This window comes from Aotus nancymaae, unplaced genomic scaffold, assembly GCF_030222135.1.
Source record: "Aotus nancymaae isolate 86718 unplaced genomic scaffold, 86718_ANA_hifiasm-v0.15.2.pri h1tg000016l, whole genome shotgun sequence".
Taxonomy (NCBI): domain Eukaryota; kingdom Metazoa; phylum Chordata; class Mammalia; order Primates; family Aotidae; genus Aotus; species Aotus nancymaae.
The window spans coordinates 62,549,237-62,563,720 of record NW_026988428.1 but is presented as its reverse complement, the minus strand read 5'-3'; the positions used below and the strand labels follow the sequence as shown (position 1 = coordinate 62,563,720).

Genomic DNA, 14,484 nt, shown 5'->3' with positions numbered 1-14,484 from the left:
TAGATACAGAGTTTCACCATGTTGCCCAGGCTGGTCTCAAACTTCTGGACTCAAGCAATCCGCCCACTTTGACCTCCCAAAGATCTGGGATTACAAGTGTGAGCCACTGCCCCAGCCCACATGGTAGAGCATGTGACTAGCCCTGTGACTTTACATTGGAATTGCACGTCAACCTGTCCCTAACATTTCTTCTGCATTAACCTGATATACCTTTATTATAATGCTTTATTTTCTTCATGTTAGCTTGCATTTGAACATAGACATCTTAGTGGTGTAGTTTGCTTGGCTCTGTGGAAGTAGAATCATATCTCAGGTTCTTATTGTTGATGGTTCTGTTGAAGTATGTAATGTTATGTGTGACTCATAGATTAATCATTATGACTCTGTGGAAAAATGGTGGTTTTCTTCACTTTTCCACCATCCTCATTTCTTTCTATCCCTTTAGCTTATACTTCAATGACTTAGGTTTTTGTTTGATGGCAATCCTTACCATTTTTGAAAGCTTATTTTAGCTGAATAAAAAGGAGAAGTAAAGAGAGTGAATGAGCTAGAAAAACAAGACATGATTTTTCTGGATATTCTCCCTCTAGTCTCTACCCTTAACGAGAGTCCTGCTTATGACATTATTCAAAAAGCTAGATACAACATCTGTTACAAAGTTACACACATCTTTGGATGACTGTTTTTGAAGTATTTCCTAAATCAAATCTTTTTATACTCTCTGAATGGAGAAGGCCTTTTTAAACAGGATACCAAAGTTGGAAACCAAGAAAAAAAGAGATGGATGGATTTGATTACATAAAAATACAGATTTCCTTATGGCAAGAAGAAAAAAGAAACAAAGTCAAAAACTTGGAAAAATATTTACAATATCTATGAAAATCTAAGGGCTTTTTTATCTTGACAATATAAAGAATTCCTTCAAACCAATAAGAAAAACAAAACAACCAAATAAAAAACCAGAAGAATCAGGAAATACTCAGAGGAAAAAATACAAATCTCCAATAACATATCAAAGGATATTTAACCTCACTAGTCATCAGTGTGACAGTTTGCCTTTCAATTTGGCAGAGACTTAAGAAAAAACCCAAAACCCAATGTTAGCAATAATGTGGAGAAACTGTCACTTTTATCTCCTGCTAGTGAGAGTGTAAATTGATTTCAAAATAACCTTTTAGAAGGACAGTGGCATTAACTGTCAAAAGTTCTACAGATTTGCTTAATTATTAACTCAACAGTTTACTTCCTGTAGAAATCTCAGGACGATAATAGAAAAGTACACAGGCATAGTCATTATAATATCATTTGTAATAATAAGCATAGTTTTGTATAGCGTATGTTATAAGCAAGACACCTTTATTTCTCACAACATATCATCTGTTTTAATAATAAGGCTAGTGAAGCACAGAGAGAAAACTGAGCTTGATCACAATCATAGGGTTCCAGCTTGGGCAGTCTGCCCACAGAGCACATGTTCTTAATCATAGCACAACGTTGCCTCCATAAAACAACCTAAATGTTCAACTCAAGTGTTTGCCAGTGCATTTAATAAGTTACGGTACTTGCAGAAAATGGAATAGTATGCAACCACAATCTATTGATTTTATAAAAAAAGGGCTCATCTTATATGTGATCTGATCCTGTTGTTCTTCAAAGGGTTTTTTAAACTCAAAAAAACATCAAAATGAATATATGCAGCCACAAAATCATGTCCTTTACAGCAACATGGATGCAGCTGAAGGCCATTATCCAAAGTGAATTAATGCAGACACAGAAAACCAAATACCACATGCTTTCACTTATAAGTGGGAGCTAATCATTGGGTGCACACAGACATAAAGATGGAAGCAATACACACTGAGGACTTCAAAAGGGAGGAAGGAGGGAGGGAAGCAAGGGTTGAAAACCTACCTGTCAGGTACTTGTTCACTGTTTGGATGATGGGTTCAATTGAAGCTAAACTTTAGCATCATGCAGTATATCCATGTAACCTGCACAGGTATCCCTGAATCTAAAATTTTTAAAAAACTAATATAATTTTATCTCTGGGTATTGGTATTATGGGTAATTTTAGTTATAGAGGTTAAAAATATAGGCTTTGGAATTGAAAGGACCTGGGTTCCAATCCTACTTCTGCTCCTTTTGGCTATGTTCTTTATGTAGGCTACTAGCTCTCAGGGTCTCAATTTCCTATTTGTAAAATGACAATGACCAACCCCTTAGGGGAGAAGAGAGAGAGAGAATATTAAATAACATAATATATATGATGACACTTAGTACCCTTCTTGGTAAGCACTTAATAAATATAAATCATTATTATAATTTATTATAGTTATTCTATATTGTCTGAATGTTTTTTGTTTGTTCTTGGTTTAGTTTTTGTTTTTCTGAGACAGAGTCTGGCTCTGTTGCCCAGGCTGGAGTGCAGTGGCACAGTCTCAGCTCACTTCAACCTCCGCCTCCTGGATTCAAGCAATTCTCCTGCCTCAGCCTCCTGAGTAGCTGGAATTACAGGTGTGTGCCACCACACCTAGCTTTTTTTTTTTTTTTTGTATTTTTAGTAGACATGGGGCTTCACCACTTTGGCCAGGCTGGTCTCAAATTCCAGATATCACATGATCCACCAGCCTCAGCCTCCACCTCCCAAAGTGCTGGGATTACAGGCATGAGCCACCACGCCTGGCTTATTGTCTGAATGTTTTACAATAATAATACATTATTTTTATTTTCAGAAAGGTAAAGCCATTTCTATTTTGGAAAAAAATAAAGAACAGAAAAATACTCCTAGGAAAGAACTCAAAATGCTTAGGAATTAATCTATTATTTGTCGACCTCAAGAAAACACCCAATAATTCTGGGATTGTTTGTATTAGATCCCAAAAATAATGATATATGTTAGAAATAAAGCTTGGAGTTGTAAGGAAAAGTGAGTACTCAGACAAAGGATTTTTCAGTAAAGTAAATTTACTTCTGTGTACCAGGATGCCTCCTGTAAGGCTGGCCACGAGAGCACCCCAAATAAAGGCGAGTAGAAGCTTTTATTTCCAATGCGACTCTTGTCTCTGTGTCCTTTCCCCATTGGCTGGGGTCGGACTGCACAATCTACACTAGACCAAATTGGCTAAACATTTAAACTACTTTAGATAAGGTGGACCCATGATGGGAGAGAGGGGAAAGGTGGAAGGGGTTGTCTGTGGTGGACTAGAGACTCAGTCTTTTTTTAAATAAGTGTAGGAATGTGAGCTGGTGCTGATAACTCCATGGTGTTGTGGCAGGTCTGGGCAAAGAAGAAAAGAAGAAAGTAGGGGGAGGTACTGGGAATTGAATAAAAGGTTGAGCAGGCTGTTTGAAGAGAAATCCTTGCCATATCTCACAGAAGGCAAATGTTCTAGATAAGCAATTCTAGTGCTCTGTAAGCACTTGGTACGCAAGTGATTAAAGACTCATACTTCCTAAGCCCAGAGGCTCATAGGGAGAGTCTCTAATGAGAGCAGCTACCAGAAGATTATTACTCACTGTCACATTGGTTAAGCTTCTCAGGTCTGTGGATCCTTTCCCTGAATAAGCCATCTCAACAGTGCTTTTTGTCCCAATAAGGACTTTGCTAGCAGTGAAAGCTGCACCTCCAGCTGGATGTCGACTTGGTTTTCTCCTGCTTTATGTGTCTGTCTCTACATGGATATGCTTCTGTATTCTTTGCTGTATTTTACATCAGCCACTTGTCTGTTATGACCACCAAAACACTGAATGTGGAATAAATGTATTTATAGAAAGAAATAATCGGCTAGCTGCGGTGGCTCACGCCTGTAATCCCAAGAGTTTGGGTTGGGAGGCCGAGATGGGCAGATCACGAGGTCAAGAGATGGAGACCATCCTGGCCAACATAGTGAGGCCCCGCCTACTAAAACTGCAAAAATTAGCTGGGCGTGGTGGTGTGCACCTGTAGTCCCAGCTACTCGGGAGGCTGAGGCAGGAGAATTTCTTGAACTAGTCGAGGTTGCCATGAGCCATGATCGCATCACTGCACTCCAGTGTGGCGACAGAGTGAGAGACTGTCTCAAAATAACAATAATAATAATGATAAAATTTTTAAAAGAAATAATTTTTCAAAATCACTTATTTGTTACAGATTTTACATCCTGAAGTCCAAACTCTAGACCTACGGAGCTGCGACATATCAGATGCTGCTCTCCTGCACCTGTCTACCTGTAGAAAACTAAAGAAATTAAATTTAAATTGTTCAAAAGGGAATCGAGCTTCCGTAACTTCAGAAGGTATGTTTATTAATACTGAGTACATTGGTAGATTACTATTCACTATCTGGTAAAATTGTGGAGTAAGGGAGAAAATACATCAAAACAGAGTATGAAGATGTCAAAGAAATACAAATTATATTTATCAGTAAAAACATTCAGACTAAGAAAATAATCCAAGTTAGAATTCTTGCTTATAATCAGTGCTCAATGTTAAGAAAGACACTGGGTAAGTCATTACCTTGTATTTTAAACATATTTAACATAAACATGGGCCAGGCTAGGTGGCTTCTACCAGTAATCCCAGCACTTTTTTAGCTGGGAGGCTGGTGGACTACTTGAGCTGAGGAGTTCGGCCAGCCTGGCCAGCATGGTGAACTGCCTCCCACCCACAACGCGTCTCTACAAAAAATACAAAAATTAGCCAGGTATGCTGGTGTACCCTGTAGTCCTAGCTACTTGGGAGACTGAGGCGGGAGAATACCTTGAGCCTGGGAGGTAGAGGTTGAAATGAGTCAAGATTGCACCGCTACTCCAGCCTGGGTGACATGGGGAGACTCTGTCTCAAATAACTAAAAAATAAAGATTAAAGAAATCATGGATGCATATGTCTATATTTTAAATATTTTGCCTGGTATAGTGGAACAAGAAATGACCAGTTCATATTTTGTTAAGGTTTCTTTGATGCTGTATTACAAAAGAATTAATCATTAGATTAAATTTACCAGGCACTCTCCTATCAGTTTGTGCAAAGCATAGTTTTTTATAGCTAGACAGACTTCATTGTTCAATGTCACTATTAGATGAATTAGTGAATCTTTACCTTTTTTCCCCTCTATAGACCTTTTTTTTCCCAATATTGGGTTTGTATTAAGATATATTTTCCCTCAGGAATAAAAGCTGTGGCTTCATCTTGTTCATACCTACATGAAGCTTCATTGAAACGATGCTGCAATCTCACTGATGAAGGAGTCGTTGCTCTTGCACTCAATTGCCAGCTGTTAAAGATCATCGATTTAGGTGGCTGCTTAAGTATTACTGATGTGTCCTTACATGCATTAGGAAAAAACTGCCCGTTTTTGCAGTGTGTTGACTTTTCAGCTACTCAGGTAAATGACATATAGGCCAAATGTGTTTGCCAAATGTATTTTCATGACTAATAAGAACGTATAATAATTAGTTCATTTTGGTTTTGTTGAAATTATTGACTATTTCATGCTTTTATGGTTAAGTAATTGCAATATATTTTGGCACATTCCTCTCAAGTAACAAGGGTGGAAGGTATATATGGCTAAAACATGTTTGATGAATGGGAAGCAATGAGACTATATCTAAATAAGTAATACATTTTTAAAAATTCTATTTCCATTGTCTGCTCTCATGGGCTGTGTTTCTTTTCCCCTTTGCTTAGGTATCTGACAGTGGTGTGATTGCGCTTGTTAGTGGACCTTGTGCCAAGAAATTAGAGGTAATTTTAAAATAATTTTTAAGATAGTGGTGATTAGATTTTTATATTCTCAGAAATTATTTCTAAAACCTAGCAGATAACCAATGCTTTATCAGTTAAGTATTTTATGGACTTTTTTGGGGGAGGGGGTTTCTATCTCTTTATTACCAGAGTAAATAAAAGCTGTTAAGTAAGGAAATAAAATAAAGGTGTTTTAAAGTAAAAACTCATTTTACTTCTAGTAAAATGTCTTTTTTGGCAGAAGCTTTAGCTTCTAACAGATTTAAGAATCATCTTATTATGGATGAAGATTGTAAATATTTATTAGTCTAAATTTATAATAGGATTTCAGGTCTGACTGATATTTCTACCAGGAGTACTAATTCTCTTGTCATCCTGTCATTCTATTTTTCAATAGCCACATTGTATGATCATTTAAAAAGATTTTTTTTTTTTTTTGAGACAGAGTCTTGCAGTGTTGCCCAGGCTAGAGTGCAGTGGCACAATTTCTGCTCACTGCAACCTCCACCTCCCAGGTTCAAGCAATTCTCGTGCCTCAGCCTCCCAAGTAGCTGGGACTACAGACGTGTGCCACCAGCTAATTTTGTATATTTAGTAGAGACAGGGTTTCACCATGTTGGCCAGGCTTGTCACAAACCCCTGACCTCAGGTGATCCTCCTGCCTCAGCCTCCCAAAGTGCTGGGATTACAGGTGTGAGCCACCACACCTGGTCTAAAAGAGATTTCGAATTTGTGTACATCCTTTGAATTGGATGACTAATGCACTTGTAACCTATTTCTAAATATATTAAGAAGTCTTCTTTCCCAGGATTTTGGTTTCTGGAGGCTGAGGCAGAAGAATCTCTTGAACCCAGTAGGCGGAGGTTGCAGTGAGCAGAGACTGTGCCATTGCACTCCAACTTGGGCAATAAGAATGAAACTTCATCTAAAATAAAATAAAATAAAGTTACATCTAAAGCCCCACTCCATTATTCTCCCTTTCTGCCTTCAAAGGTAGCCACTATCCTAAATATGATTATGTATCTCTTCTTGCATGTTTGGATACTTTTTCTTTCTTTTTTTCCTGTGGACCTTGCTGAGACAGAAATGGATCCTTTTTCTATTATGTATAAATCCATAAATAAGATATAGCATTGTTTTATATAGTTTCATATTATATATGTCCCTTTACAACTTGTGTTATTCAGAATTACGTTTTCTGAAAATTTTCAGGTGTAATTGAGGTATAATTTACATACAAGAAAATTCATTCATTTTATGTGTATAATTAGATAAATTTTGGCAAATGTTATACAGCCATATAACCACTACCACAATTGATATATAGAACATTTTCATCACCCTAAAAAGTTTTCTGTTTTCTCTGTGGTTTTCTTTTCTTTTTTTTTTTTTTGGTCTCTTGTCCTTTGCAGTTGATCCCCTTCTGTGACCCTCTCTTTGGCAACCACTGATTTACTTTGTCATTGTTTTGCCTTTTCTACAATTGTATATAAATTCAATTTTATATAAATGGAATTCTGCAAAATATAATATAGTATTTTGGTTTTTATTTCTTTCTTTTACTTCTTTCACTAAGCATAATGTTTGCAAGATTGATCCATGTTGTTGCATATGTTAATATTTCATTCCTTTTTATTGCTAAGTAGTATTCCATAGCATGGATATGCTACAATTTATTTATAATTTTACCATTCGATGCAAAAATAAATAGCTGGGACTTAATTAAACTAAAGAGCTTTTGCACAGCAAAAGGAACAGTCGGCAGAGTAAACAGATAACCCACAGAGTGGGAGAAAATCCTCACAATGTATACATCTGACAAAGGACTGATACCCAGAATCTAGAACAAACTCAAACAAGTTAGCAAGAAAAAAGCAAACAGTCCCATCAAAAAGTAGGCTAAGGACATGAATAGACAATTCTCAAAAAAATATGTACAAATGGCCAAAAAAATGACAAAATGTTCAATATCACTAATGATTGCAGAAATGCAAACCAAAACCACAATGTGATACCACCTTACTCCTGCAAGAATGGCCATAATAAAAAAATCAGGCCATGCATGGTGGCTCATGCCTGTAATCCCAGCACTTTGGGAGGCCGAGATGAGTGGATCACCTAAGGTCAGGAGTTTAAGACCAGCCTGGCCAACATGGTGAAACCCCAACTCTACTAAAAATATGAAAATTAGCTGAGCGTGGTGGCATGCACCTGTAATCCCAGCTACTTGGGAGGCTGAGGCAGGAGAATCGCTTGAACCCAGGAGGTGGAAGTTGCAGTGAGCCAAGATCACACCACTGCATTCAGGCCTAGATGACAGAGACTCTGTCTCAAAAAAAAAAGAAAAAAATAATAGATGTTGGTATGAATGCGGTGAAGAGGGAACACTTCTACACTGCTGGTGGGAATGTAAACTAGTACAACCACTGTGGAAAACAGTGTGGAGATTCCTTAAAGAACTAAAAGTAGAACTACCGTTTGATCCAGCAATCCCACTACTGGGTATCTACCCAGAGCAAAAGAAGTCATTATATGAAAAAGATACTTGCACACACATGTTTATAGCAGCACAATTTGCAATTGCAAAAATATGGAACCAACCCAAATACCCATCAATCAACAAATGGATAAAGAAACTGTGATATATATATATACATACAATAAAATACTACTCAGCCATAAGAAGGAATGAATTAATGGCATTCACAGCAACCTGGATGGGATTGGAGACTATTCTTCTAAGTGAAGTTACTCAGGAATGGAAAACCAAACATCATATATTCTCACTCATAAGTAGGAGCTAAACTATGAGGTTGCAAAGGCATAAGAATGACACCATAGACTCTGGGGATTCAGGGGGAAAGGACAGGAAGAGGGTGAGGGGTAAAAGACTAAAAATAGGGTTCAGCGTATATTGCTTAGTTGATGGGTACACCAAAATCTACAAATGAACACTAAAGAACTTAAACATGTAACCAAATACTACCTGTTCCCTAAAAACCTATGGAAATTAAAAAATAATAATAATTGTATCATTTGATGGACATTTGGGTTGCTCCAATTTTGGACTGTTATAAATACTGCTACAGATGTTTGCATACAAGCCTCTGTGTAGACATATATTTCATTTTTCTTGGGTAAATGCCTAGGAGTGAAATTGCTGGGTCATATAGCAAATACATGTTTAGTTTTATAAGATACTACCATACTGTTTTCCAAAGGGTCTGAGCTAATATGTTTGAGATTTATATCTATTAATACAAGTATTTTTCATTGTAGCTATTTTCTCTTATTCTATTCTATTTATAAACCATTGATTTTCCTGTTCTCCATTTTTTTACTATTACAATTTATACTGCAAAGGCCATATTTATAAATTGTTTCCTTGTGCACATGTAGAAGAGATTCTCTATAGCATATATTAATAATTGGAATTGCTGGGTTCTGGGGCATACTCATCTCCAGCTTTAATAGATATTACACATTACTTTATAAAATGGTTGGGCATTTAACTTTTAGGGTGCTCCTTCCAAATTACTTCAGACTTATACTGGTCTTTTCTATATAGTTTTTCTTGTAAGTAGATATTTGGTACTTTTTGTATCAGAGGGTTTCTCAAAATTGTTCATATTGTTATTATAGATCTATGTTTTCATTAGACTTTATTTTCTTTATTTTTGCATAGGAGATTCATATGGGACATTGTGTAAATCTGACTGATGGGGCTGTTGAAGCTGTCCTTACTTACTGTCCTCAGATACGTATATTACTCTTCCATGGATGCCCCTTGATAACAGGTTAGTGCGATAGACTGCTTGGGTTCAAATCCTGGCTTCATCTTTTACTAACTGTGTGACCTTGAGTATATTACTTAACCCATTTCATTATTCAGTTTCCTCATCTGTAAAACAGGCATAACGAATGTACCTACCTCATAGACTTGGTCATGATTATCTGTGAATTCTTTGTATGGTGGCCTCGCACATAGTAAGAGCTCACTAAATGTTAGTCATGATAAGGCTGGGCACGGTGGCTCACGCCTGTAATCACTTTGGGAGTCCGAGGTGGGTGGATCACGAGGGTCAGGAGATCAACATGGTGAAACTCTGTCTCTTAAAAAAAATGTTAGTCATGATAATGATAATGAAGGTGGTGGTGGTGACTGGTGCTCAATAAATGTTAGCTATGAAGAGGATGATGATGGGAGCAATGGTTGTGTTCATGATATTGAACATGATGCTCTATATAAACAATAAGAAAATTTCAAATTTACAATATTACATCTATCAGATACACTAAATGACTTCTTAACTGTTACCAAACTGTAGACATTAAGATCAGAATAATTTGGACTCTTAGGCTAATGCGGCTCTTCACTGAAGGAGAACGAAGTAGCAATAGGCCATTTAGCCTGTATAAGAGCCATGGTATATATCCTCCTACTGCAGAAACCATGGTGCCTCACCCTTTCAGATTACCCCTATAATAGATCTCATACCATAATATAAACTGGATCTCACTTGTAAATCAGTAGTTATGCCCAGTCATTTCTTTAATTCCAGCTCATTTCTTTAATTACAGTCTAAACAATTTTTTTTTTTTTTTTTGAGATGGAGTCTTGCTCTGTCACCCTGGCTGGAGGGCAGAGGCATAATCTCGGCTCACTGTAACCTCTGCCTCCCAGGTTAAAGTGATACTCCTACCTCAGCCTCTCAAGTAGCTGAGACTACAGGCCTGCACCACCATGTCCAGTTAATTTTTGTATTTTTAGTAGAGATGGGGTTTCATTATATTGGCCAGGCTGGTTTTGAACTCCTGACCTTGTGATCCACCAGCCTCAGCCTCGCAAAGTGCTGGGATTACAGGCGTGAGCCACCGAGCCCAGCCAGTCTAAACGATTATTCTGTAGGTTAAGTTATTATCCTGGAAGTTCCTTTGACAACTTCTCTTTCAGTTTTAGGAAGTTCCTTTGACAACTTCTCTTTTATTTTTAGGAAGTCCCTTTGACAACTTCTCACTTTTATTTTTAGATTGCTAACCTTAACTGAGGCTGTAACCATAGATTGTATTTGGGTATCAGTGACATCTGTAGTGAAGATTATATCTTACTTTATGCAAACACATTTCTTAAGAAACTAGAGCTAGCAAGGACACATTAGACACTGGTGGCTGGGTGCAGTAGCTTATGCCTGTAATCCCAGCACCTGGGGAGGCTAAGGTGGGTGGATCACTTGAGCCTGGGAGGTCGACGCTGCAGTGAGCCATGATCACGCCACTGCACTCCAGTCTGGGTGACAGAGTGAGACCCTGTGTCAAAAAAAAAAAAAAGAAACTGTTAACAGTGGTTAACTCCACAGAAAGTTGTAAAGGGATGAGAGTAGGAACACTGTCATTGTATACCCTTTTGTATCTTTTGAATTTTATATCATGTGAATTATTTTTAAACTATTAAAAATTAATTGGCCAGGTGTGGTGGCCGTCAGAACACAGATGATCCCTGACTTACAATGATCAATTTACAGTTTTTTGACTTTACAGTGGTGCAAAAGCTGTATGCATTCAGTAAAGCCATACTTCGAGAATCTATTTCAGTATAGTATTCAATAGATTACATGAGATTGTTAACACTTATTATAAAATAGGCTTTGTGTCAGATAATTTTGGCCAACTCTAGGCTAATTTAAGTGTTCTGAGCATGTTTAAAGTAGGCTAGGCTAAGCTATGTTGTTTGGTAAGTTAGGTATATTGAATCCATTTTCGATTTTGTATATTTTTGACTTATAACCTTATCAGGGTATAACCCCATCATAAGTTGAAAAGCATCTGTAGAGGTAAGGAACAAATACCGATTTTCTTTTTTATTTGTTTTTTGAGGCAGAGTCTCACTTTGTCACCCAGGCTAGAGTGCAGTGGCACAATCTCAGCTCTCTGCAACCTCCACCTCCCAGGTTCAAGCCCTTCTCCTGCCTCAGCCTCCAGAGTAGCTGGGATTACAGGCATGCACCACCATGCCCAGATAATTTTTGCATATTTAATAGAGATGGAGTTTCACCATGTTGGCCAGGCTGAACTTGAACTCCTGACCTCAGGTGATCCACTCACCTCGGTCTCCAAAGTGCTGGGATTACAAGTGTGTGCTACCATGCCCGGCCTACATACCAATTTTCAAGTCTAGAAAATATACTGGAGTGGTTAATCAGATTTTCAAACCAAGGAGTCTTTTGAGATAAATTATGTCATTACGGAGATCACTAGTAACCAAAGATATGTTAACAGATCATGGATTTAAGATAAATGCCTAGTTGGTTTGATTACAGAAACCAGGAAAGTGTAATCTGTAAACTTCTAAAGGACAGGATTATGCCATGTAAGTATTTGTCTGTCTTTCATATATAGTACAGTATTATACATATAATATATACTCATAAATAGGTATAATTAATTCTTTATTATAAAATTAAAATTATATTATTCTATAATTGAAATTGCAATTAAGTTAGCAAGACTCAGTAGATATAAAATTCTAAAGTGAAAGAAATGGCAGAGCTGCAGCTTTTCAAAAGAAATATTGAGAACTAAATTCATGCTGCTGCTTCACCTTTCACCTAGAGCCCCACGAGAGGGTGGCAGAGGGCCTGTTACATGTGTCCTCTGCAGTTGGGAGTGGGCAGAGATCAGCTGCTCAGACAGAAGTGAAGAGGTTTGCCACTGCTTCATTATCAGCCTAAATTCCCAGAATTTGAGGATGTGTACGTGTTTCCCACCAGCCAGACTGGGCATAGTGGGAGGGAGAGCCATTATAGAAGGATGGGTGCATGGTGCGATGGGTGGGATCTCAACAAAGAGAGTCTATATTTTGCAACTTAAAATGTGATTTAGCATATATAATGGAAACAATTAGAAAGTCATAGTATTAACTAAATTTTCATTCAGGAGCAGGGGAAGAATAATTCTTCAATGAACAGCTTTAGAGGGACCAAGGGAGAAAAAGTAGAGTTGCTGTTAATGTTGTACCTTAAGAGCCATCCTTGTTCAACATGCAAATTAAAATACCATTATAGGTCATGCACAGTGACTCATGCCTGTAATCCCAGCACTTTGGGAGGCTGAGGTGGGTGGATCATTTGAGGTGAGGAGTTCAAGACCAGCCTGGCAACATGGTGAAACCCTGTCTCTACTAAAAGTACAAAAATTAGCTGGGTGTGGTGGCAGGCGCCTGTAATCCCAGCTCCTTGGGAGGCTGAGGCAGAATCACTTGAACCTGGAAGGCAGAGGTGGCAGTGAGCTGCGATTGCACCACTGCACTCCAGCCTGGGCAACAGAGGGCAACTCCATCTGAACAACAACAAAAAATTATAGAAAACAAAATTTAATTACAATTATAAAAATCTAAAAGATATATGATATAAATGTAATTCACTGAAGAAGCACCTTAGATTTTGTATTTCTCCTTATGTTTCAGAGCAATTCTATTGGTTTTACTTCATATTTTTATATTGGTGATGAGAAAATACTTAACCATTTGTAGGTTTCAATAGTTGAAATAATACTTTCTGGTAGTATTTTTCAAATCGGCCCCAGGACCCATTTACAGGATCCCAAAGAGTTTTTGTTTATGTATTGTATAATCGTTAAATTAAAATTTCTATTAAAACAGATAAATTTTTAAGACATTTTTTAAAAATTATAAATCTATTACCTAGAAAAGAGATATATTTTCATTCAGATCATCACTTTTCAGATCATTGTGGATACTTTTCTTTGATACCCCAAAACTCAGTTCATGGTAATTGCTTAAGGATTATTGCAATGTGGAAGTCAAAAACATATCAATGAACTTTTCATACATTTGTGTTATGATCCACTAGTCTGTCTTGAATTTTGAGTTGATCTTTACCCATGCATGATTTTGTAACATCATGCATTGGCAGTTTGGACATATTTCATTATCCAAAACAAAAATCAATTGTTAATATCATGACTGATGTCATTAGAAAGGACCTGGATAGCTTTCAAGATCACAGTGGCAGCTACAAGGCTTCCAAAATTCACTTGAAAGCTAAAGTTTTATCACTGATAACAAATCCTTGTCATTTTTTTTCTTTGAAATGACAGCCTCATTTCTCCCATTTTCATAAAATACTCTGCCAAGTACTCAAATAAGAATAACCTTACACTGCCAGTCATTGTATTAGTCTGTTTTCACCCTGCTGATACAGACGTACCCGAGACTGGGTAATTTATAAAGAAAAAGAGGTTTAATAGACTCAGTTCCACATGGCTGGGAAAGCCTCACAATCATGGCTGAAGGCAAAAGGCACGTCTTACGTGGCGGCAGACAAGTGAGAATGAGAGCCAAGTGAAAGGGGTTTCCCCTTCTAAAACCATCAGATCTCATGAGACTAATTTGCTATCACAAGAACAGCACAGGAAAGACTTGCCCCCATGATTCAATTACCTTCCACCGGGTCCCTCTCACAACATGTGGGAATTGTGATAGCTACAGTTCAAGATGAGATTTGGGTGGTGACACAGCCAAACCGTATCAGTCATTCTTTTAAAAAGTAAAAATGATGTTCCATGAGAAAAGTGACTAGTTCAGTTCACATCCCTGAAAGGGTCTCAGACTATAGAATATGCAGATCAGGCTGGACGCAGTGGCTCATGCCTGTAATCCCAGCACTTTGGGAGGCTGAGGCGGACAGATCACAAGGTCAAGAGATCAAGACCATCCTGGCCAACATGGTTAAACCCCATCTCTAC

General features: G+C 37.6%; 1 protein-coding gene across 3 annotated transcripts in view; it reads left to right on the top strand.

Annotated features, from left to right (window-relative positions):
• The window catches only part of AMN1 (antagonist of mitotic exit network 1 homolog), a 57,989-nt gene that overhangs the window by 34,025 nt on the left and 9,480 nt on the right, over window positions 1-14,484 (top strand). For all 3 annotated transcript variants that reach the window (XM_021673807.2, XM_021673809.2, XM_021673808.2), the window contains exons 3-6: window positions 4,130-4,274; window positions 5,145-5,362; window positions 5,665-5,721; window positions 9,407-9,518. In XM_021673807.2, the coding sequence (XP_021529482.1) occupies window positions 4,130-4,274; window positions 5,145-5,362; window positions 5,665-5,721; window positions 9,407-9,518 (532 nt within the window). The remainder of the gene's footprint in view (window positions 1-4,129; window positions 4,275-5,144; window positions 5,363-5,664; window positions 5,722-9,406; window positions 9,519-14,484) is intronic.